This window comes from Heloderma suspectum, chromosome 4 (genome assembly GCF_057233095.1).
Source record: "Heloderma suspectum isolate Gila_16-S chromosome 4, 16-S_ref, whole genome shotgun sequence".
In the NCBI taxonomy this organism is placed as follows: Eukaryota; Metazoa; Chordata; class Lepidosauria; order Squamata; family Helodermatidae; genus Heloderma; species Heloderma suspectum.
Window position 1 is genome coordinate 266,756,995 of NC_139461.1, and position 25,952 is coordinate 266,782,946.

Genomic DNA, 25,952 nt, shown 5'->3' on the forward strand with positions numbered 1-25,952 from the left:
GAAGAACTATACAGGAAAGATCTGAATGTCCCTGATAGCCATGATAGTGCGCTCACTGAACTTGAGCCAGACATCCTAGAGAGTGAAGTCAAGTGGGCCTTAGGAAGCATTACTAACAACAAAGCTAGCGAGATGACAGTATTCCAGCTGAGCTATTTAAGATCCTAAAAGATGATGCTGTTAAAGTGCTGCACTCAATATGCCAACAAATTTGGAACACTCAACAATGGCCACAAGACTGGAAAAGGTCAGTTTACATTCCAGTTGCAAAGAAGGGCAATGCCAAAGGGTGTTCAAACTACTGTACAATTGCGCTCATTTCACATGCCAGCAAGGTGATGCTCAAAATCCTACAAGCTAGGCTTCAGCAGTATGTGAACCGAGAACTACCAGAAGTAAAAGCTGGGTTTCGAAGAGGCAGAGGAACTAGAGATCAAATCGCCAACATTCGCTGCATCATGGAGAAAGCAAGAGAATTCCAGAAAAACGTCTATTTCTGCTTCATTGACTACGCTAAAGCCTTTGATTGTGTGGATCACAACAAACTGTGGCAAATTCTGAAAGAGATGGGAGTACCAGACCACCTTACTTGTCTCCTGAGAAACCTGTACTTGGGTCAAGAAGCAACAGTAAGAACTGGACATGGAACAACCGATTGGTTCAAAATTGGGAAAAGAGTACAACAAGGCTGTATATTGTCGCCCTGCTTATTTAACTTATATGCAGAGTACATCATGAGAAACGCTGGGTTGGATGAATCACAGGTCAGAATTAAGATTGCCGGGAGAATTATCAACAACCTCAGATACGCAGACGATACCACCCTAATGGCAGAAAGTGAAGAGGATCTAAAGGGCCTCTTGTTGAGGGTGAAAGTGGAGAGTGCAAAAGCTGGTTTGAAACTCAACATTAAAAAAACTAAGATCATTGCCCCATCACTTCGTTGCATACAGAAGGGGAAGAAATGGAAGCAGTGACAGATTTTATTTTCTTGGGCTCCAAGATCACCACCGATGGTAACTGTAGCCATGAAATTAAAAGACACTTGCTCCTTGGGAGAAAAGCTATGGCAAACCTAGACAGCATAGTAAGAAGCAGAGACATCACCTTGCGGACAAAGGTCCATCTAATCAAAGCTATGGTTTTCTCAGTAGCAACGTATGGCTGTGAGAGCTGGACTATAAGGAAGGCTGAGCGCCGAAGAATCGATGCATTCGAACTGTGGTGCTGGAGAAGACTCTTACGAGTCCCCTGGACTGCAAGGAGGTCAAATCAGTCAATCCTAAAGGAAATCAACCCTGACTGCTCATTGGAAGGACAGATAGTGAAGCTGAAGCTCAAATATTTTGGCCACCTAATGCGAAGAGAAAAGTCACTAGAAAAGACCCTGATGCTGGGAAAGATTGAAGGCAAAAGGAGAAGGGGACAGCAGAGGATGAGATGGCTAGATAGCATCACCAATGCAATGAATATGGGCTTGAGCACACCCCGGGGGAGAGCGCAGGACAGGAAGGCCTGGCGTGCTATGGACCATGGGGTCACGAAGAGTTGGACACAACTGAACGACTGAACAACAACAACAACAAGCAGCAAACACATTTAATTGCTATTGGTGAGTATGATATTAAGGTACTTCTGACACCTTCGTAACCACATTGCATTTCATAAGTACAATACGAAACCACACACGATCTGGGGAAGTATTGCCTTTTCCTCAGGTACAAAACACTATGCATTAAGTGCTGGGGAAATGTGATCCCAGCAGCAAAGCCACAGTCTTCTAGATGACATACAAACAAATTAGAAACAAACACTTCTTGCATAAAAAATTATAGGCTGGGATCCTGACACACCCCTCCATGAACTGAAGGGCTCTTTCCACTTACAGAGGGAACTTCCCACAGGAGGATGGGGACAGGGTGGGCCAGTGATTTTTTCCAATTCCCCCTCCCCCCTGCAGCCCACTACTCCCCATTCTGTTCCAGGGGGTCCTCCAGACTGCCAAAGCAACTTGTTGGGGCTGCAGCAGGAAGGAGGAAACCACAAAAATTCCCACTCCACTCCCTTCCTCTAGTGCTAGCAGTAGGATAGCCACTGCCAAAAAAAGAGGAAACACATCACTAAAAAAGAGGACAAAAGAGGACAGCAATTTGCATAACATTGGCATATGCTAATTTATATTAATTATGCAAATTTAGAAATTATAATTTAAATAGAAATACAGTCCATCTCACCATAGTGTGGAAGACTGTAAGCAGGTAAGCTGTCTGCCTACCTGTTCAATCTGCTGTCCAGATGCTACTGTTGAAGAGCAACAGTTCTTATTTAACTTTAAACTGGAATTGGACAGGACAGCCTTTCAAATAGAGGACACCTTCAAATAAAGGAATGTCCTCTGCAAAAGAGGACACATGGCCATCATAGGGCTGGCCCAAGACATTTTGCTGCCTAAGAAGGAAAAGATTATGTCTGTCCATTCCACATACAGAAGCTGATCAGACTAGTATGTGAATCTTATTTCAATGGGCCAGTGCCCTCCTGAGGGCAGCATGCTAGCTTAGGGGGCACAGGGTAGGCCGCTTTGTCTTCACAGGTCTGTCTTCCTGTGCGATTTTAATTCATAAGCAACTTTCCATTTCAATTCAACAGATGATTCTTGATACTGAGGGTCGTTTCTTGATCCTGGTTGGGAAGTATATGGATAAACTAATTGCTATGATTAATGTATATAGGCTTAATACCGATTCTCCAGTTATGTTTCATGATTGTGTTAGTAAACCAGTTGATATCGCTTATGATTATGTGATTGTGGGTGGGGACTTTAATGAGGTTTTAGACCTCATTAGGAAGTATGGATAGGAGCACACCACCTCCTAAGACCCAAACAGTTGTAAGACGGGCACTCCAGGCTTACGTGATGGAATATGGTTTAACTGATGCTTGGAGAATTTTACATCCTGATGACAGAGAGTATACTTTTATCTCACCAGTTCATCACAATTGCTTCAGATTATATTATTTTTTGGTTTCTACATCTTTGGTGGGTCAATTAAAAGATTTGTAATGTCAGATCATGCCCCAATATGCTTGGAATTGCAATTTTCTGACATCCCTAGGGCCCTCGGTCTTTGGCGCTTTAATGTTTCTCACCTTAATGATGAGAAGTTTAAAACTCAGATGTTAGCTTAACTGAAAGAGTATTTTAAAACTAATGAGGGTATGGCTGGTTCGTATGCCATCAAGTGGGAGGCCAGTAAAGCTTTTATAAGGGGCCAAATTATTGCCTATTCCTCTTATTTAAAAAAAAATAAAAATGCAACAGATGTTGTTAAATAATAAGTTGAAACCTCTTTTAACTCAGTTTGTCATTTCCCCTACTGCACAACTTTATTAAGAGTTGCAGAATATTGAACATGAGTTGAATAATATTCTTTCAGAGTAGGCCAGTAAGATCCTTACACATCGTCTTATACACCAACAACACTGAAATGTTATTTTAGCTTTCAAAGATGAGAGCGACAAAGTATAGATACTTTACAACAACAGCTTCTTTTGGCTCCTTTATATTTGGAGGAAATTATGAATGCAATTACAAATATGAATACTGGGGCCCCGTCTACATGGCACCGCTTTCACCCTTCATTCCACCCAATTGCGCAGCATTTCAGCTTCAAATTAGCTTCTGCTGGGATACACTCGCGATTTACCGCGGGCTTCCCTAACAAACTCTGCCGTGCCTTTTTTTTGCCATTATACTTTAATGCGCAGCTGTGCAGTCCTGTGAGCATGGGGGTGTGACACTTCAGTGGCTGTTTTGTATTTTAGGAGTTCTGTTGTGTCTTTCCATCCCTTGTTAGGTAAAAAGTGGGTGTTCTGTGCTCCTTCATTTCCACACCATCTGTTTGTCAGTTCCCCAGCCTGAGACTCACGCAATGGTTCACACTCACAAGGCATGAGCAGTACATGCCTACCCGTCAGTCAATTCTGAAAGAACTGATCAGGCAGCCATAATTTCTTTGGATGCGGAAAAGGCCTTTGACAAAATACACTGGATATTTACTTTTCCCACATTGATTAATTTTGGTTTCCCACTGAGGTGGGTTAACAACTTTATACTCAGCCCTGGGAGCCAGAGTAATGACCAACTGCCTATTTTCGTCCTTTTTTCAACTTGGACAGGGCACTAGACAAGGATGTCCACTTTCCCCACTGATATTCAATTAATGTTTCAACCCCTGGCGTCTGCTATTAGACAAAACAGTAGCATTCACAGTTTTGTGCATCCTGGCTTAGAATTTAAAATTATTCTCTGTGTTGATGATCTTTTGTAGTTTATTTTGAAACTTGAGTCGTTGGTTCCAGCTTTGATGAAACTGATTAATACTTTTGGTGAATTGTCAGTCTATTCAATTAATTGGTCAAAGTCAGAAATAATGCCAATTGGAGATATGATATACTCTAGTGTATTAAGTAACTGGCAATTTCTACGATGCCCAGATTTCATTACTTATTTGGGGATAATTAACCCTAGAGACATAACTCAAATGATCAAGTTAAATATAAATAAGTTGATTAATGATATTTCACAAGATATAGATAGATAGGCATCTTTAAAGCTGAGTCAATGGGGTAAGGTTAATACACTTAAGATTAATACTTGTCAGGGTGGACACTGAGCCCATAGAATCCCAGAGTAGTTCTGATTCTGAAGAAGAGCAGTCACTCCTGGGAGAGGAGCGTGCTCCTCTTTCCCAGGACCTACAGCTGACGGAGATTCCTCCCACCCGCATTCCTAGTTTAGTTAGCAGTCCAGGGAGTGACCGAGCACAGATAGCAGACTTAGTAGATGCGCGACGCAGACGCAGAGAGCGGCGCCAGATAGAAAGCGCGGAAAGGAGCGTAATGCCCAGTTGGCGCGCACACAACGGCTGCACCCCGAGGATCCAAGAGAAAAGGGGAGGGACTCTCCCTAGTCCTTAAATTCAGGGGTCTGCCAGTAATTCCCTTTCAAACGGGGACCAACTGTTCCAACTTAGGGCATGGGTACTCTGCTGCTCAGATCTAGTTGCTACCTGTAAAGTTGTTAAGTTGTAAAAGAAAAATAAAGCTTTGAAAAGAATCCCTTTGTCTGTGTCTGAACGTGGCTACTAGATGAGACTGAGAGAGCCCTCCAAGGAGCCCTTGACAATACTGTACCTGAAATTGTTTATGTTATACATGGGATCCCCTTACTTATACCTGGCAAATATTTCCAAAAGCTTAATGCTTTGTTTCAGAGATTCTTTTGGGGTTGCTTTCCACCAAGAATATCTTTGAAAAGGATGCAACTTCCGATTAAAGAAGGTGGGTTTGCTTTTCCAGATTTTGCTACATACCATTGGGCTTATCTTCTGTCCTGTACTAAATTTTGGTTTTTTCCACTTAGACTTGATTTTACACCTTGGTCAGTTTTGGAATCTTCCTGCCTGGAGCCTCTCTCCAAATGGATGGTATTAGGTTCTTGGCATATTAAGGTGGGCACAACTTTTCCCACAGTCTTGGTGGTCAGAGGAGTGTGGCGTATAATATCACACCAATTACAGTTTGACCCATTTTCCTATGCTAAACTGACTTTATGGGAAAATCCAGATTTTAAAATTAGAAAGAAAATGTTTTTGTGGCGGACCTGGATGGATAATATGATTTTTACTTTGATTCAATTAGTGGGTGTTAATGATGAATTTTTGCCATTTTCAGTTTTGTGAGATAAATTTGATTTGGCCACTACAGTTGAATGGCAGTATTTGCAATTGCAACATGTGTTAGAATCTAGATTTGGTACAGCTGCTTTCAGTGCTTCGGAGTCCCCTTTGCTATTGGAAACACTTATTGAAGCTGACTAGATACATCAACCCACGATTCATGTTTATAAATACTTATTATCAGTGAATAAGTACACAGGATCCTCAGCAGGAATGGAATAGGGAATTGGAATGGCCTATTTTGCCATCAATGAACTGCTGTCTTAGCGTCTGTTCCTGATATGTCTATGGACCTTCAGTTACGCCTTATCCAGCGAAAACCTTTGTTTCAGGTTTCCTGGACACCACAACATCTTTTTAACAAAGTCTTGTTTAAATCAGCTAATTGTTGGAGGTGTAATACAGCTAATACTTCTTTAACTCACATGTTTTGGTAATGCCCAATAGTGGCCTCTGTTGGGTGGAAGTTATCATAAGGATAAAGTTTGTACTGGAAAGCTCTTTAATATTTACTGACATACATGTTCTTTTAAATTATTTACCTGCTTTTTGGAATCTACATAGTCAGCATAAATTGATTTTTGTACCTTCTTGACTGCTAAAAGACAGATATTACAACACTGGAAGGATAAAAGCTCACCACCTATAATGCAATGGATTGAAGAATTAACAGCACTAGCGTCATTTGAAAGAGTGGTATATAGGTGTCACTTGCAAATAGACTTGTATTTGGCTTTTACTGAAGTTTATGTATAATCCATTCCTTCTTTTTTTCTTTTCTTTTGTATTTTTAGAATATTATAATATTTGGAACTGAGGCCTTTAAAGCATGTAGCTATACTTGCACATTTCTTTTGTGTTTCTTTTTGTTTTCTTTTGTTTTGTTGAAATTCACATTTTTTTAAAGGTCTGTCCTCCAGCTCCTCGCCACTGCTTCCCACTCCTCACCTTCTACCACCTGAGGCAGCAACCTCACTCTGCCTAATGTTAGGGCCAGCCCTTGCTGAGCTCAAGTCTGTAACCAACCCATTGTATACAAATGCCCTACATGACAACACTAGGAATCAACATCTCATGGTGCAACAGGAAAAAAAAATCCAGGTTGGATATGATATCATATAAGAAACATTGTTCTTTTCCACTAAGTATTGGGACTAAGACCCTTTATAGGGAAGTTCTTTGAATCCACTTAGGAATTGAGTAGTATTTATTTTTTCTTACCTGATATGGATCTCTCTTCCATATAAGGCAGTAGGCTGCATGTATACCATCATGTGTAACCAACCATGCAGATTTCTCAAAGTGTGATATCTACATAGGAAATCACCATGTGGAAAGAAGCACTTATCCATCTGCCTCACCTCACACATGTGTAACTGGAACATCCGTCGCTCCTTTTCCATCTCCTCAGCAATCTCCCCTCCCACAACCTCCGCTCGCACCATTCCATACTGTTTTGCCAACTCCCGCTTTTCTTTCTCTATCTTTGCACTCAAGAGAGAAAAGACAGACAGGTGTTTATTAATGGCTTAGTGCAACTGTATTTTACAAGAAACAACTCAAAGGAAAGCTGTAATACACTAGCATAATAGGAAGGAGAGTATTATCACCAGGCCAACTTACAGTTTGCTCTCATAGTCTTTCCAGGCTTTCTCAATAGGCTTTTTAAAGTCCTGTAAAGAAACAAACAATGATTAATACACCCCATATTTGTTATTTATTTCTTCTTTTCTGATCTGGCACTTTCAGAGCTCCCCACATTTCCTATACATTGCTAAGTTGTTCCACAACCAACAGTATGTTGTCAGGTAGTGGCACCCACCCCATGGAACAATCTTCCACATGTGGTTTAAGAGTCAGAGACTGTGGTGAGCTTCAAACACCTCTCAAAAACACTTTTGTTCACTCAGGCTTTCCCTGACTTGTTTTATACTGTTTTATATTGGTTTTTATACTGTATTGTATGTGTTTTTATATAAACTACTTGGAAATCCTGGGATGTCAAGCAGTATAAAAGCAGTTTAAATAAGTAAGTAATAAAATAAATATGCTCCAGGAGAGAGCGCAGGACAGGAAGGCCTGGCGTGCTATGGTCCATGGGGTCACGAAGAGTCGGACACGACTGAACGACTGAACAACAACAACAACAACAAAATAAATATATGGGGAGAAAGGATACCTGTATTTTCCCTGTTATTTTCATGTTGTTGTTTTTTGTAGAACACTAAAATTTGTTCCAGAGTTTCAGTTTAAGCTTATGCTTGGGGCCTGTTTTCAGTTTCTTCTTAAAAATCTGGCTCTTTTTTTCTCCACTGATGCATTATGGGAAGGTACAGTTGTATGCCTTCTAAACTGCAGGAAAAGTGAATTTCCTAGGGAATATTCTTGGGGAAAGGGACTGTTCCAAGAATAATTATGCAATTCCTATCATATTCTCATCCTATCATATTGCTGTATTGTTTTTATGGTCATTGTAATTGCCTCGAGTGGAGGGGTGATTTAAAAATACATTAAATTAAAAAATAGGCTTTCATGCTCACTAACTTTGCACATATGCACAAATTAAGATGAAATGCAGGAGATCATACAGAAGGCATTTTAAATAACTGCATTTTAGTAAAAACAATTCAAAGTAAGGCCATAATACATCAGCATAATAGGATGAAAATTAAACTGTAGAAAGTTATTTAAAGCAAATTAAACTGTAGAAAGTAACTTATCCAGGGAAATAGGATACATGAAGCTGGCTGCCTTACTTAATCAGACCTAATAATCAGCAGCTCTCAAGCACAGGTAGCAGTAGCTACCTGATCCTTTTAACGTGGACTAAACTTGGAACCACCTGAATGAAAAGCAGGTGCTCTTCCCCTCCTCCTTGTTCTCAAATGTGTTGAGAACAAACTTTCTCAGAGAAAACATACCAAGATTTCCTAAGAATCTGAGATGCTACCAAGAACTGAAAGGAGACTAGCTGTGGCTTCCACTTAAGGAGATTTTATTATCTTGAAAGCAAAAGTAAAGTATCTTAGACAGTAGGATCACAGTAATCACTAAAGAGAGAAATAGAACATTTCTGCATTTACGTACCCCTTTGAAATCTCCCTTGATCAGTGAGTCCAGGGAAAAGTTAATGTTGTGATACAGGCTCACCAACTACATGGAAAATAGTTAAGAACATAAGAGCATAAGAACAGCCATACTGGATCAGACCAAGGGTTCATCTAGTCCAGCATTGTATTCATACAGTGGCCAACCAGCTGCCCATGGGAAACCCACAAGCAGGATTTGAGTGCAACAGCACCCTCCTGCCCATGTTCCCCAGCAACTGGTGTACATAGGCTTATTGCCTCTGATACTGGAAGAAACATATAGCCATCAGGACCAGAAGCCATAGATAGCCTTCTCCTCCATTAATTTGTCTAACCCCCTTTTAAAGACATCCAAACTGGTGGCCATCGCTATGTGAAGATGTCCTTCCTGTTATCTGTCCTGAATCTCCCACCAACAGGCATCATGGGATGAACGTGGGTTCTAGTATTATGAGAGAGGGAGAAAAATGTATCCCTATCCACTTTCTCCGCACCATGCATAGTTCACTATGAAGCTAACAGCATAGGCTACTTCAAATTGTTGAGCATGAGTAGAAGAAAGTTCAGGGCATCTTTTCAGGATGGGTTTCATTTAGGGAACAGAATAAATACTGAAGATTTGGGGCTTTTTTGTAAGCACCTATATTAAAATATACAGGGTGCTTCCAGATGGATGGCTCCTACAGCTACCAATCAAATCTACATTGTGCAACTGTTCCATCTTTAACAACAAAGACAGAAGAAACAGTGGGAAAACACGGGAGGGTTACGAATGGAAGGTGATGTTGTCTACACACACACGCGCGCACATACACACACACACACACAAAATTCTGTGAATGAGGCAGGGAGATTGCATAATAAAGCCTCACCTGGAAGCACCCACAAATTCAGCCGGCATTGTAGGAATACAAAAGCAAGCACACAGGCAGGCAATGCCAGTCCCAAAGCAACTTTAGTGTAGTACTTTGAAATCCTAAACAATCTCCCTAGCAAAATTCAAACATGCTCCATTAGAAATGTTCTGTTTCAGACTGGCCAAACCAGTTTTAGTTAACTAAAACCAGAAGCGCTTTGGTATTAGGGGCATTAACACCATATATTCTATAGCTCAGTCTATTTGATATAGCAAAACATTGCAGAAATCAAATTATCTGTGGCATATAAAATTGCCACAGAAGATAAATAAAAATAGAATGTACCCAAAGATCATCTAGTCCAACCCTGCACTAGATCATCTATCTGCTATCCTCCCACAGTCCAACCTATTCAGTCAAACCAACAGTGTTCCATAGGCTGAAAGCTGAGTGCAGAGAGCAAATAACTCCAGATCGCACTGTGAGGCAATCTACATTCTGCAGAGAAGGCAGCACAACCTTACAGTCCCTAGTTGTTTTAGCCTGCCCAACCACAGATATGGTAATATGCAAAAACTATTCCCTGAATCACCCTACCTCTATGCCACACACCCAGTATCCTGTTTATAACTGTAATAATAATCTCCACAGTTCCAGAGAAGGTGATGGTGGAGATCCAAAGATCACAGGAGAAGGGAGGACCTTCCCGAACTAATTGTGTAACACAGCCTTCCATAATCTGGTGCCTTGGATATGAGTTGGACTACAACTCCTATCCCCCTTCATGGATCACTGCCCTTGTTGTGGCGAGGGGGCTTGCGTAACTCAGTGAAGCCATAAGCTATGCTGTGCAGGGCTACCCAAGACGGACAGGTCATGGCAGAGAGTTCTGACAAAATGTGGTCCACTGGAGAAGGAAATGGCAACCCACTCCAGTATTATTGCCAAGAAAACCCCATGGAACATATCACAAGGCTAAAAGAGATGACGCCGGAAGATGAGCCCCTCAGGTCGGAATGTGTCCAATATACTACTGGGGAAGAGCAGAGGGAATTTCCAAGTAGCGCCAGAAAGAGTGAAGCGGCTGGGCCAAAGCCGGAAGGACACTCAGCTGTGGATGTGTCTGGTGGCGAAAAGAAAATCCGATGCTGTAAAGAACAATAGCTAAAGAACAAAAGCAGGACAAAGGCTAATAGAGTTTTGCCAAGAGAACATGCTGATCATAGCAAACACTCTTTTCCAACAGCACAAGAGGCAACTCTACACATGGACATCACCAGATGGTCAATATCGAAATCAGATTGATTATGTCTTTGCAGCCAAAGATGGAGAAGCTCTATACAGTCAATAAAAACAAGACCTGGAGCTGACTGTGGCTCAGATCATGAGCTGCTTCTTGCAAAATTTCAGCTTAAATTGAAGAACGTAGGGAAAACCACTAAACCATTCAGGTATGACCTCAATCATATCCCTGATGAATATACAGTGGAGGTGAGGAATAGATTTCAGGGATTAGACCTGATAGACAGAGTGCCAGAGGAACTATGGACAGAGGTCCGTAACATTGTTCAGGAGGCAGCAACTCAATCCATCCCAAAGAAAAAGAAATGCAAGAAAGCCAAGTGGCTGTCTGATGAGGCTTGACAAGTAGCTGAGGAAAGAAGGGAAGCGAAAAGCAAGGGAGAAAGGGGAAGATATATCCAACTGAATGCAGAGTTCCAGAGAATAGCAAGGAGAGACAAGAAGGCCTTCTTAAATGAACAATGCAAAGAAATCGAGGAAAACAATAGAATGGGAAAGACTAGAGATCTTTTCAAGAAAATCGGAGATCTCAAGGGAATGTTTTGTGCAAAGACAGGCATGATAAAGGACAAAGAAGACAAGGACCTAACAGAAGCAGATGAGATTAAGAAGCGGTGGAAAGAATACACAGAAGAACTATACAAGAAAGATCTTAATGTCTTAATTTTGGTTTCCCACCGCAGACAGTGACTGTAGCCATGAAATTAAAAGACGCTTGCTCCTTGGGAGGAAAGCTATGGCAAACCTAGACAGCATAGTAAGAAGCAGAGACATCACCTTGCGGACAAAGGTCCATCTAATCAAAGCTATGGTTTTCCCAGTAGTAACATATGGCTGTGAGAGCTGGACTATAAGGAACGCTGAGCGCCGAAGAACTGATGCTTTCGAACTGTGGTGCTGGAGAAGACTCTTACGAGTCCCCTGGACTGCAAGGAGGTCAAATCAGTTAATCCTAAAGGAAATCAATCCTGAGTGCTCATTGGAAGGACAGATACTGAAGCTGAAGCTCAAATATTTTGGCCACCTAATGCAAAGAGAAAACTCTCTGAAAAAGACCCTGATACTGGGAAAGACTGAAGGCAAAAGGAGAAGGGGACGGCAGAGGATGAGATGGCTAGATAGCATCACCGATGCAATGAATATGGACTTGAGCATGCTCTGGGAGAGAGCGCAGGACAGGAAGGCCTGGCGTGCTATGGTCCATGGGGTCACGAAGAGTCGGACACAACTGAATGACTGAACAACAACAACAACTCCTATCATCCCCCAGCCAGCTGGAAGTTGTAGTCCAACACATCTTGAAGGCACCAGGTTTGGGGACGCCTGGTATAACAGTTATTGCATCAGAATGCTCTGCTTCCCACTCTGATGGTCAAATCTGTTACATTCATTCCTGTTGCCCACATCCCCTTTTCATGTGATAAAGGAATTATGAGATTATTTAACCATTTGAGTTTCATGTGCTTCCATGTGGTGAAGTTATTCACATGCCATGGACATGCTTAATCATTTCAAAGCATTCCCTGTTGTGTGATTAACACAAGCTGCTAATCCTGTTCACAAGGAATCTTCAACTTATGAAACTCCTGAGAGTTACATAGGGTGAACAATGAGATCATCAGTTGGAGGCTCTGCCCCAGAGATCATGCAGGAGGCAATCAGAGATGCAGCCTTGAGAACATAAGAACATAGGAAGAGCTGTGGTGGATCAGACCAAGGGTCCATCTAGTCTAGCATTCTGTTCACACAGTGGCCAAACAGCTGCCCACAGGAAACCCACAAGTGAGATATGAGTGCAACAGCACCCCCCTGCCCATGTTCCCCAGCAACTGGTGTACATAGGCATACTGCCTCTGACACTGGAGGTAATCTTTTCAGTAGTAGTAGCCATAACTTGGCCTTGGAACATTTTCCCAACAGCCACTCATCTATACTGGTGCTATTGAATTTTGGGTGCCAGATCAAGCACCATTTAACCAAGCTTTTAATGAACCGTGATCAATTTGTTTTTAGCCTCTGTTGGGAGGTTTTGGGTGCTGTGTTCTCCTGATGTTTTATTGGTTTTGTGCTTTTAGGAACTGATGGTTTTTATTGTAAGCCACCTTGGAAATCAAATGTTAAATTGAAAGGTGGGGAAATAAATGTTCAAAATAAAGTAAAAGAAATACACATACAATCATTACGTGATGATTTTAGCCTGTCAAAAAGGAATGGGGGTAGGACTTGATCTGCAAGCATATTCGCATACCTAAATCCCTCTAGATGAGGAAGGAAATCTTTTGGAACTTTCCCAGGGCCTTTACTCTTCCCCCTGGATATGCCCCCACCATCATATTTTTCAGAGAAATACATTGGTGGGGGAAAACAGTTTTATACCAGGTTCTTGACAGCTTCTAGCAGATCCCGGGAGAACAACGCAAAGGTGTTAAAGGCTTCAGCTAACTTCTCCTCTCTGTTGTTGTAATAGTTTCCTGAGAACTTCTCCTGGGCAGTAATATGAGCTTCTAAGTGGCTAATGAGATCTGCGGAAACAGAACGTTTTTAAAGCATAAATGTACATCTCTTTTTAAGACAAACAAAAATATGCCCTCAAATTATAAATCAGTGAGCTGTTAGGCTGAAAGTTCAATCTTATACATGTCTACTCAGAAGTAAGCCCCATCGGTTCAATGGGACTTACGCACAGGTAAGTATGTATACGATTGCAGCCTAAACGTGCTTCCAGAATATAAAAGGATCCACTATACAGCACACAATTCAGGGTGGGTTTCTTCCTTGTCGTTTGTTGAGTTTGTCAAGGGGATTGCTTGCTAATAGGGAATGCTGAGATGATGTTTCCTCAGTGGGACCTAATGACTGGAGAATTTATCCTGAATAGGAAATGTATCTGCAGGGGGTAAGTGGGGAAAGAAAGGAGCTGTGGTTTAAATTTGGGCAGGGACAAAGGGATCAGACGGACAGAGCTGGGAGCACCTTGGAGCATGGTTGCTCTCTTTGGGAATCTGATGCAGGATCAGTGGTTGTGCTCTCTGCTTTCAGAATCTGTTTCCAAGGCCCTCTGTTCATATCATTGTAAATAAACATTCCAAAACCCATAGTATGGCAATACCTTTATTAGGCCAACCAAAATGTCACAAAATAGCGAGCCAGCTTTTTAAGTTCTCCAGAACTCTTTATCACACTAAATGTTAAACAAAGTGTTGTGTGTGTGTTGGGGGTGGGGAAGCTGGCTGATACTGAAGTAGTTTCCATGGATTGTATTCAGACTTAAGTCATCCTTACTGTAGACCCACTGAAATCAATGAGACTACTGACGAATGAAGTCCCTTTGATTTCAGTGGGCCTATTCACAATATCATGAAATCTGGATCCAATCCATGGAATCTGCTTCAACATTAGCCAGCTTTTTTCACCCCACCCCCCACCCCCAACCACTTTATTTAACATTTATCCTGATAAAGAGTCCCAGAGAACTTGCTCGCTATTTTTTTATATATTGGTTGGCCTAATAACGGTATTGCCCTACCATAGGTTTGGAGGTTTTTAAAAATGGGCACATTTACCTTTGTTTTTTGTGTAAACAAACAGTTATTATTAACATGTTTATTATCGAGTATTCAGTGATCTCTCAACAGTGGAGGATAGTGGCTCCGATGTCAGTGGGGCAATGAATCCGCTCTGGATGTCAGTCCGAACTAGTCAGAACTCTAAAGGAGCTATGTGTTCTGACTGGTTCTGACTGAAACCCAGAGCAGATTTATTATTCCACTGACATTGGAGCCACCAGCCTCCACTGTCTCTCATCCACATGAAACTAAACATGGTAGTGCTGGGAGTTGAATCAAAGAATCATAGAGTTGGACGGAGCCTACAAGACCATCGAGTCCAACCACCTGCTCAATGCAGGAAGCCTGATTCCCAGGTGGAATCCCATCCAAGTACTAACCAGGGCTGACCCTGCTTAGCTTCCAAGATCACATCCAGCCCTTTGCTCCGCTGTCCCTGGATTTCTCATTGCTCTGGGAAGCAGGGAATATAGGAAGCTACTTTATACTGAGTGAGACCATTGGTCCATTGAGCTCAGTATTGTCTGCGCTGGCAGTTTCAGACAGGGGGTCTTTCTTTACCTTCCCTGGAGAAGCCACGGACTGAACTTGGTACTTTCTGCATACAAAGCATGTGCTCGACCACTGTTACCAAATGAGTAACAGTTTGGTAAAATGAAGAGTATTTATTGGACACAATTCACATGTGTGTGTTGTTTGTTTTTTAAGGGTTGGCTGGAGTGGTTCTGTTCAAGGAAACCATACATGGGCGCCACAAGGCTCTCCAGATGGGCTGCACCACAACTCCCACAATCCCCAGCTATTATGGCCTGACCATGTTGGTTGGGGATTGTGGGAGTTGTAATCCAGCCTGTTTGGAGGGCGCCATGTTGGGGAAGGCTGCCCTACACGGTATGCCTTCTGGCGAGTGACATTTTTAGAAATGTCGATGCACACAGAAAGTACACATATAAAAGCAACACATCTCGTTTCCAGATTCCCATCTACTCCGGTCAACCACATCCAGTGTTGCCTGATTCAGGCTGCGATCCTATACACTTTAATGTGACAGTAAGTCTCATCTAACTTAATAGGATTTACTTATGAACAGACATATAGGATTGAACTATCTGACACTGAGAGGGCTCCTATATCTTTAAGAACTGAGAAAGAGGCACTGGGTGAAATTTGTCCTTCTAAGCAACACTTAGTGGTACAGAAAACCTTTCAAGTCTTCTAAATCTAGCGCCTCATACCACATTCCCCTTCCTGTTAACCAGTGGTGCTCTAACCTTGTCCAGTTGTATGCTCTGCTTTCACTGCTTTCCTCATTTTTTGCAGAATGGTCCGATCTGACTCCAAGGCCTAAAAGCATTTAAAAAGGAAGAGGTTCTAAGCATGTGGTTTGATCGCCCTCCGCCAGCAGGAAAAAAAGAAAAACATTGCTTAATATCTAGGCTTAACATCTAGATATTAAATAAAAATTGCTTACCATCTAGTTCAAAGTTGGTCCTAACAAGGGTATTAGTTGGGGCGGGGGGGGGGGGGGAGAATGTCTACTGGACCAACACAGCTACCTATGATTTTTACACACCCACCAGGCTCGCATGATCACAGAGGGGAAATAAAGGCATGCCAGTCCCAAACTGCCTAATTAGCATAGTTACCTGTCAGGATTCCCTTTGCCCCCACTGATCTTCAAACGCCCCTGAATCGAACACAGACAAGTGGCTTCAATCTACAGCTTTTGATTCCATTACCACAAAGGGTCATACAGATGCAAATTCTCAGTGACTCTCAGTCTGCAAGGAAATGCCTTCACGGGGTTCAAAAGATAGCTGCGAAAGTTGCCGCCCACCCGTTTGAAAGAAAGGCGGGCTCACTAGCCTAACTTAAGGGGTGGGGGGAGCTCTCTCTCTCTCTCTCAGCTTCTAAGTGCCGCTGTTCAGCAGGGCCAATCGGGAAGACCTTCTAAGTTCCTCCCCAGCCATCCCCCTCTTGGCTCTGCATCTGTGCCTTGCATCTATTAATTCAGACTGGCCAAACACTGCCTCTCCCTGTTCGCTGTCTCTTACCGGGGGGGGGGGGTGACGAGGGACCTTCCTCCAGCTGGACCTTTGAAACCTGAGGGGCCTGCCTATCCATGTCTGGACTAGCCTGGGAACATACCTCCCCCATGTCTGGTGGTTCCTCTTCAGAATCTGAACTGCTCTCCCACTCCCTGCGCTCAGAAGCACTCCTGACATTACCCTTGCCGGGGGGCAGGTTGTTGTGACATCCAAACCCTGCAAGGGTGGTGGTGGCTGGGTTGGTTTACAAACTGCCCTGAAACCCATGGCTTGTTCTAACAACAATATAGGGCATGGTATGTGTGTGCTTCCTTGAGGCTCCTTCACTCCAGGCAAGAGGACTGAGACTGCTGCAGGGTGCTTGAATTGCAATCAACCCATTTAACAGTACTTACTTTTGGACTATATTAAGGATCTTGTGGCAAGATATTATATTGTGGTGGTTATATGTTAATTACGGCATGGATTATGCTGGGAAAAGCTTAGAAAATATCCTATATACCAACAGCTGATGAACAGAAAAAGGTCGGTACTATTATGAATAAAACTGCCAGTTCTAAACTGTAAAGGGATGGGAAGATAAACTCCGCACAGATTTTCCAAACACATTGGACACCTTTTATTAAGTACTAAAATCCATATAGATCAGGTGAACTGGAAACACTAATATCTAATCTTAAATATTAGTCTTACCTGTTCAATATTGAAAAGGAAGGTGGATTGTATATTACTTTTGATTATGTGGAAATTATTATATATGTTCACCACTTTCATATTCTTTTATAAAGCAGTATATAAATTTGTGTAAATAGGTATAGATATATAGACTGATAAGCTATCCAGGTTAGGGAGCAGAATGCACTTCAGGGCCATATACCACATATCAGCTACCCTTGAAAGTCATCCTTACTGTATGACTTTGGGGTACAGCTACCCTTGAAAGGTAGCTGTACCCATACCCATTCATACCCTTTGAATGGGGTACAGCTACCCTTGAAAGACCAGGTCCGCAGCCTGGGGGTCATTTTGGACTCCCAGCTGTCCATGGAAGCTCAGGTGTCAGCTGTGAGCCGGACAGCGCTGTATCAACTCCATCTGATACGGCGGCTGCGCCCCTACCTTCCCGACCATCTGCTCCCATCGGTAGTACATGCCCTGGTCTCCTCTCGTTTAGACTACTGTAATGCGCTCTACGTGGGGTTACCCTTGAAGACGGTTCGGAAACTGCAGCTGGTACAGAACGCGGCGGCTCGCCTGATTAAAGGCAGCTGCCGGCGAGATCACATCACTCCAGTGCTGAAGGAGTTGCACTGGTTACCAGTTGTTTTCCGGGCCAAATTCAAGGTGTTGGTTTTGACCTTTAAAACCCTATATGGTTCCGGCCCAGCCTATCTTAAGGAGCGCCTCCAGCAACACCAGACAGGCCGCTTAACAAGATCAGCCTCGGATGGCCTTCTCTCTGTCCCATCAGCCAGGACAGCTAGACTGGTGGGGACGAGGGAGAGGGCCTTCTCTGTGGTGGCCCCCACTCTGTGGAACTCCCTCCCTAGGGAACTCTGTCATGCCCCCTCTTTAATGAGCTTCCGTCGTGCATTAAAAACGTGGTTGTTCAGGCAGGCATTTGGGGTGGGTTAGGGTTTTTTTTTTAAAAAAATTTTATGGTAAAATTTTATTGTTTTAAATTGTTTATGGTGGGTTGTACATCGCCCAGAGTGGCTGGGTGACCAGTCAGATGGGCGATTAATAAATTTAATAAATAAATAAATAAAATAAATATCATTCAGGTATCCATATTTTTCACCACTGGGGCAAACAGCAGTGTCAAGGATGTGTGATTTAGACTGGAAAAACAGTATGGAGAAGAACAGTTAAATACCCCTCTCCAAGCACCACTGCCCCGATCAAATTCAGAGACCCCCTGTGGCTGCTTTTAAGTAAATATCAAATCATCAAGAGATATGATCATGGGTCTCCTGCACTGCACGTAGCCTGGCTCATAGGGAGCAATGGAGGATGGTGGCTCCAATGTTGGTGGGGCAGTGAATCTGCTCTGAGTTTCAGTCAGAACTCTAAAGAAGCTATCCAAGGTGCCTGGATATCTCCTTTAGGGTTCTGGCTGAAACCTGGAGCAGATTCACCACCCTACTGACATCAGAGCCACCAGCCCCCACTGAATTACAGAGCATCTGCCAAGGAGCTTTTCTGTATGATCTGATCATTCTTTAATTGTGTTTAGTGAGAAATACGGGAAAGGGAAGCAGTCTCCGGCTCTGTCAATGCACACCACAACACTCCTTGAGTGCACGCGCACACACACACACACACACACAACTGCTTGTCAAGTTTGCGTCTATATTGAAGGGACTTCTCCAGAAGACTTTGCAAAAGAAGGGGGAAACTGTCCATTTGATTTATTAAAATGAAAATCTGACAGCATGCATCAGTACTAGTGTGCACACATGGCCTTTTGACAGAAGTTAATTCCTCCTCCACAGAATAGGAGCAGTTGCACCAATGGCAGTGGCAGGGGAAAGGGTGGATGGGTGAAATTCAGGGGATCAGGGCGGGGGGAGTTGAAAAAGGAACATGGTAATTAGAGTCTTAACGCTGGCCTATCTTCTGTAGGGAGCTAGAGCCTACACCAGCCTTCCCCAACCTGGTGCCCTCTAGATGTTTTGGACCAACTCCCATCAGACCGAGCTCAGAATGGGCAAAGGTCAAGAATGCTGGGAGTTCTAATCCAAAATATCTGGAGGGCACCTGGTTAGGGAAGGCTAGCTTCCACTAACCCTGAGCAGAAGGGTGATCTCCACTGAAGGTCCTCAATTTTCCTCCCTAGCAGAGTATAAGGCTAGCATTAGAATAGTGTTAGCAACAACCACAAATGTGTTGTTGTTGCTGTTGCTGTAAACACCCCCAAATTCCTACATCTTTTTCAGGTTACTGCAGTGCTTTCCACAGTGTTGTTATTAAGGTTGATCCCTCCACTTTCTGGTTTTCTGGCAGTATAAAAAAAATAAAAACACATTGGGTGATCTTCACATATCAAGTGGTTTCAATATTCCCACTGCATCCCTGTTATCATTACTGGCCAGTCTGAATGTGCTCTCTCAAGTTCCAGATAATGCTTCGACTATTACCGCCTCTCACGCTTACTGTTTGAATTCATGCAACATTTCCGTTTCCTGATGTTACAAGCTTTTCTTTTTAGCCTCAAAAATATTAATATTTCTAAATGGTTTCCTGTTTCTAGCTTTAATTTTACTTTTACATCCTGCCTGAAGGGACTTTTACTATATTTTAGAATCTGTTAAATTGTATTATTCAAAACGTGATCAGGCACATTCCAGTTTCTGGATCCAGTGTCACAGAGACTGGATTCATATGATCATGGAGGGAAAATAAGCCAAGGTAGGTTTCAGGGTGGTTTGTAAACCACCCCAGCTGAGTTTGGATGTCATGACAACCCACACCCAGCAAGGGTAATTATGCTAATTAGGCAGCTCACGAGCAGAATGGATGGGGAGGGAAAATAAGCCCCCTGTGGCTCATTTTCCCTCCGTGATCATGCGAACCCCCCAGTGAGTCCAGTATTTGGAAATTTGGAAACCAAAGATAAGCAACAGATTTCGAAAGAGGAAATGAGAAGGTGGGAAGGGAAGAAGTACTTTAACGTTACAGCCAGAGGAAAATTAGATTATGCTGCACAGATAGCTGTAAGACATGTTGCATTTTGAAAGAATGTCCTATAGCAATATATCAATAACTATTCGGGTTGGTATCCGAGCAAAATAAATGGGCACATCACACAAATAACAGCATCACTTTTTTTTAATGCTGACAGTGCAATCTTATACAACTTTCGCAGAAGTAAGTCCCATTGATGTCAATGAGGCTTACCCCCAGATAAATGGGTACAGGATTGCATCTTTAAACTTGCCCACCAGGCCAATGACTAAAGCAAACTTTCCCAACATGGTGCTGTCCTGGTGGGCATGTCTTGAATGACAACTCCCAGCATTCCCAACCATTGGCCATGCTGGCTGGGGCTGATGGGAGTTGAAATCCAAAACATCTGGAGGGCGCTAGGCTAGAGAAGGCTATATTAAGGGCAGAGTTGCGGAAGGCACGGACTTAAATCACTAAAGGTGCAATCATGTGCATGTTTAGGTGGAAAAGTTTCCTACAACTCCCAGCATTCTGGGAATTGTAGAGTCTTTTCTCCATCTAAACATGCATAGAATTGCACCCTAAGTGACTGCAGAGGGATGAGGCTAATTAAAAAATCAGTTCCAGTTCCTAGCTCACTACGCTGAAGGGGCTTATCAGCATGTCATAGGGAATGTTTTTACCTAGGTGAATTCTCCACCCATAGAAGCAACCCTGCTCTAGGTTCTTTCTGCCTGTGTGGTGAAATCTGTCAAGGCGAACAGTAGGGCCTCTCACTGGCAATACAGCTATGGAACTGTGCTCTTGACTGACACTCTCTTAAGCATGATCCTTCAGCCATTCTGAAGGCAACTGAATACTGCCAATTTAGCAGGGAAATTTTCAATAGATTGCAGTGGATGGAGTGTGTGTGTGTTGCTGTTTGTTCTTAATATTATACATACTATTTGGGTTTTCAAGTTCTTATGAAGGTAATTTGTTGTTTTCTATTGAATATTATAGATGTCAGCTGCTTTTAGCTTCCTCTTTTGAAGGAAAAGTGAGGCACAGATCCGTAAAGGGAGGCACAAATGTGTAAATAAATTTAAAAAATAAATATTTGCTCCCCAGTTCGTTGAGGCTGTGAGGGAAAAGTTCCTATCTGTACACAGAGCAAGGAAGACTCAGCAGCAAATTTTCTCCATGGGGTTCCAAATCCTGCTCCCTCCAGCTTAAACCTAGCAGCTGCCACCACCTCCTTCCCTGCTCCCCTCTTACCTCCTCTAGGCTGCCAACAGTGTTCCTGCATTTGCCCATGTGGCTGGTAAAGGAGGAGGTTGTCGGAGAGCTCAGATCCTCTTGGGTCTGGGAGATGAAGTCTTGGACAGAGATTAGCTCAGGCATCCTGCCGGCTGAAGCAGAGCTCTGGGCTGTCCAGCAGAGCTGCCGCGTTGGATTGTCAGGCCACAAGAAAAGGGGAACAGGATTGAGAGGAAGCAGCTAAGGGTAGCCGAGGAGGCCACAAACATCTGAAAGGCAGAGCAGCAGCTAACCCACGGCTGTCCCTCCATATCCCTGAGACGCACAGAACTGTCCTGTCATCCTCCTGCTTTCCTGCCCAAGATACACACACACATACACACACAAATGGCCCCTGTGAAAGCTCTCAACCTCATCCTGACTGAAATACTCTCATTACTTTCTTCTTAACAACAACAAAAAGTATATATAGGCAGTGGTGCAGCTAGGTAATTTTAGACCCTGGACTTAATAGTCTTAGGGTGGGTGGGAGGCTTTACTGTGGGCCACATATAGTTGTGAAGCACACAACTAACATTTCTCCCACCTGCTCCCACTTCCCACTGCCAGCCCATGCTTTAAAACTGCTTCTACATTTATATGTTAGAACAACAAAAACAAAAACAGCTTGCCAACTCTGATTAAAAAAAAAAAAAACCACTCTGAGCATGTCCAGATTTGTATTTCAAACTTATTGAAATCATTGAACCATTATGACTATGGGAATAAAATGGAGTTTGCTTCTGCACCTGCTGCTCTCAGGGTGGTCATTTGGTTGGCGGGGTGGGGGTGCGGTTGGGCTCTGGGACCTGGCCTTTGGCCCCAAGGTCCAGCCCTAGCTGCACCACTGTGTAAAGCGACATGGCAAGTGTGGGACAAGGCCATTTTAAACTGTTGTGTGATGCATGCATACTGCACACTCTTGCTTATGAATACAAACAGAGGCCTTTGTGGACTCGGTTACACAAGTGGCACGCATGCACACTGAGAGAAACATTTAAATGCACTCTCTATCTTATGCAAAATATTTATTTATATACAATTTTTCCCTACCCTTCTAGTGCCTGTGAACCACTCAGAGCAACTCACAACAGTTAAAAACCACAATACAATATAAAACCTATATATTCAATAACAAAAATACAGTAAATATAGGCAATAAAAATGTGAAGGGTGCAGACACCACACACACACACACACACACACTTATTTTCCCTTTATTGCTGGCTTGGACTGTACCTTTATCTGCATAGCCACCTTGAGGGTTGTTTGATGGAAAGGCAGGATCTGAATGTTTCAACAGTAAAGCAAACCAACAGGATATTGGGACTGGTACCAATATCAACACCCACAGCAACACCTATGAGTGCAGAAGAGAGGGGCAGCACAGTGGAGGAGTTACATATCTTTCTTAAATGTAAATAGGAAGAGAGAACTGAGGATACAGTACAAGGCTGGATTGAAGATACAGAGGAAGGCCCAACATCAGGGGCGTCCCCCCCCCCTGCTCATTGATGATGAGGTGAGTCTCATTCACGCTGTACCAGTACAGGGGGAAGAAGGACTCAAGGCACTTGGGGCTATTGCAAGACCAGGACCACATCTTGTTAGGCATCTGAAGACACTCCTGGGCTGTGCTAGCGCCACAACTAACCTCAAACCAAGTTGTAGAAAAGAGCAACCAAAATGATCAAGGGGCTGGAACAAAGGTTACAAAGATCAGGGCTTATTAGCTTACAAAAAGGATGAGAAAGGGGGATATGATAGAGATGTATAAAATTATGTAGGAGAAAGTACTTAGGGAGAAGATTTTCTCTCTCATATAATAATAGTACCTGGGGCCATCCAATTAACTGAATGGTGGAAGGTTCAGGACAGACAAATGGAAGTACTTCTTCGCACAGCACATAGTCAAACTTCAGAATTCACCACCACAAGATATAGTAATGGTCCCCAGTTTAGACAGCTTTAAAAGTGGATTATACAAATTCATGGAGGATAAGGCTCCTTCATTACTACTTGCCATGATAGCTATATATTACCTCCAGCATCAAAGGCACTATACTTCTGAATACCAGTTGCTGGGGAACACAAGTGGGAGGTTGCTATTGCCCTCACATGCTGCCTATGGACTTCCTTCGGGTATCTGGTTGGACACTGTGGGAACAGAATGCTGGATTTGATAGGCCTTTGGTCTAATCCATCATGGCTCTTCTTATGTTCTTCAAGTTGATGAAGAATAAGATATAACAAAGCTAGATTCTGCTGACAATTCCACCTACCCCAATAACATTAACAAGACACAGGAGCACCACATGAATTTCACCATGGTGTTGTTGTTGTTTTAAATAGATTTCAAGACCTAAATGCCACATCATTATAATCTTATGTATGCTTCTACCTATTATTTGTTATGAAAACTTACCAGAGATTCTTAAATAACATTAAAAATCTCTTCTGAGGCCCAATTCACAGGGATTCCTCCCACCCCACCCCATGGTAAAATCCCCTGCAGTAATCCTAACATGATTTCCCCCATCCTAACGCAATTGTACAAAATAGCACTCCAGTTTTATGGTGTGAGAGAAAAGGTGTTTTTTTCTCTGATGTGGCAACATTTGAGTTTTTCACATGGTTATTTCACACAATGGCCTCCCTCTCGGAAATGACACATTTAGAAGCCAAGATATGTACCTTACCACATTTTAAAATCATCCCCACTGGAAAGAGACAATGGTTAATTTGCATCTGAAATACATGCTTCAAATGTTGGAGGAGGAGCCCCAATTTAAATATCAAATGGCATGCAAAGGTTAAAATGGATACAGTCACACTATCTCATACTTTCCTGGATATAAATTAGCCAAAGATTTAGACTGGGATATATATATATAGAGAGAGACAGACAGACAGACAGACAGACAGAGACAGAGAGAGAGACAGATATTCAGAGCTGGGTATACATAACACACACACACACACACACACACACACGTGTGTGTGTGTGTGTGTGAAGTATACTCAGCTCTGAATCTCAGGCAGTGTCCCTTGGCCATAGGAGTTTTATGTGAGGGTTTACAGTTCTAAACAGGCAAGTTTTCTGTTGGCAATTGTTTGTTTAGCTTGCAAAGGGTCATACTACCAAGTAATCAAGATTACCTCAGGCAGTGGTGCAACTAGGGCCTTAGACCTGAAGTCCAGGGTCCTGTAGCCCAGGGATGGGCCCAAATGACCACCCAGAGTGTAGCAGGTGGTGGAGGCAGCAGCAAACAGGCCCAGCCTCAGAACCAGGGCTGGTATCAGTACGTGGGCCAGCACAGACATGCCAGGACCCACCAGGGCTGATGCTGTTCATCACAGTACCCTTTCCTATTTTTAAGAACATTTTATAGTCAGGTGGCTGCCCAAGCAAGCACATGGTTACAGATGCTAATTTTATTATCTTTACTTTGAAATATATATTATCCTTTTGTACAACAAAATGGTGCTTATTCTCAAGTAAATATGTTTAGCATCAGGACAGCAGAAGCAATCCCCATTTTATTCCTGTAGTCATGATAGTGCTAAGATGTGAGTGTACAATGCGAAACTGACATGCTCAGAGTTTTTGTGTTGCTTTGTAATTGAGGATTGGCAAACACTTTTTAATTTTCCTCTCTAATATATCTGGAATGTCGAAGCAGTTATAACCATAGAATGGCAGGGTGGGTGGGGTGAGAGAAGAGAAATGTTAGTTGTGTGCTTCACAACTGAAGTAATACACATGGCAATCTAAATTCCCACATACACATGCACCACCCACCCACCCCTGTAAGACCATTAAGTGCAGGCTCCAAAATTACCTAGCTGCATCTTGGCCTCAGAATCCTCAGTTACCTACATGCTGAGAATGAAAGTCATGATTATGATACATCTATGCATGTTGCATTTGGGCCACATATGCAGACAGAAGAATGCAATTAGGCAACAATAGAAAAGGACCCATTTCCAAACACATAAACATATTTCCTAACAGCAGCTACCACAATACCCCAAAGCCCAGGAAACCACATTGGCATTATCTGATCTGGCGGAAGTGTACCAAGTAACTCATCTCCAGCTGAATTTGTAGGGAAAAAAAAAAAAAGACGTGCCTTGCCTTCACAGTCATTTTATGGGAAAAAGAACCTCCTCTTCAGCTGAGCTGAAAGACATTTCAGTTTCATTTTAACTTTGGTTATTATTGGGATATTTTTTTCTGAAAGCTTTTAACTGCCCCCTGTAAACTGTCTCTTTTTTTGTCCAAGTACTCCACACTGCACACTAATCACAGCTCATGTACAGAGTTGTGCAAAAGGCTGGTTTTTGAGGATCCAAGGAACATGTGCATTTTGACTCAGCTCCAGACTTCCCAGACATTCAG

The 25,952-nt window shown here is 42.8% G+C and overlaps 1 protein-coding gene across 4 annotated transcripts in view; it reads right to left on the minus strand.

The window, feature by feature from the left end:
• LOC146348667 (arf-GAP with SH3 domain, ANK repeat and PH domain-containing protein 1-like) overlaps nucleotides 1-22,910 on the minus strand; it is a 69,539-nt gene extending 46,629 nt beyond the window's left edge. The window contains exons 1-7 of one of the 4 annotated variants that reach the window (XM_084853713.1): nucleotides 22,790-22,910; nucleotides 21,530-21,694; nucleotides 15,827-15,899; nucleotides 13,366-13,511; nucleotides 8,829-8,894; nucleotides 7,365-7,414; nucleotides 7,103-7,232 (exon numbers count right to left, since the gene is read on the minus strand). In XM_084853713.1, the coding sequence (XP_084709839.1) occupies nucleotides 7,103-7,232; nucleotides 7,365-7,414; nucleotides 8,829-8,894; nucleotides 13,366-13,511; nucleotides 15,827-15,899; nucleotides 21,530-21,694; nucleotides 22,790-22,801 (642 nt within the window). In that variant the 5' untranslated portion in view covers nucleotides 22,802-22,910. Of the gene's footprint in view, nucleotides 1-7,102; nucleotides 7,233-7,364; nucleotides 7,415-8,828; nucleotides 8,895-13,237; nucleotides 13,302-13,365; nucleotides 13,512-15,826; nucleotides 15,900-21,529; nucleotides 21,868-22,789 lie in introns of those variants that run through there. The other 3 variants (XM_084853711.1, XM_084853712.1, XM_084853714.1) reach the window with 3 other exon arrangements.
• Between the last annotated feature and the right edge of the window lie 3,042 nt (nucleotides 22,911-25,952).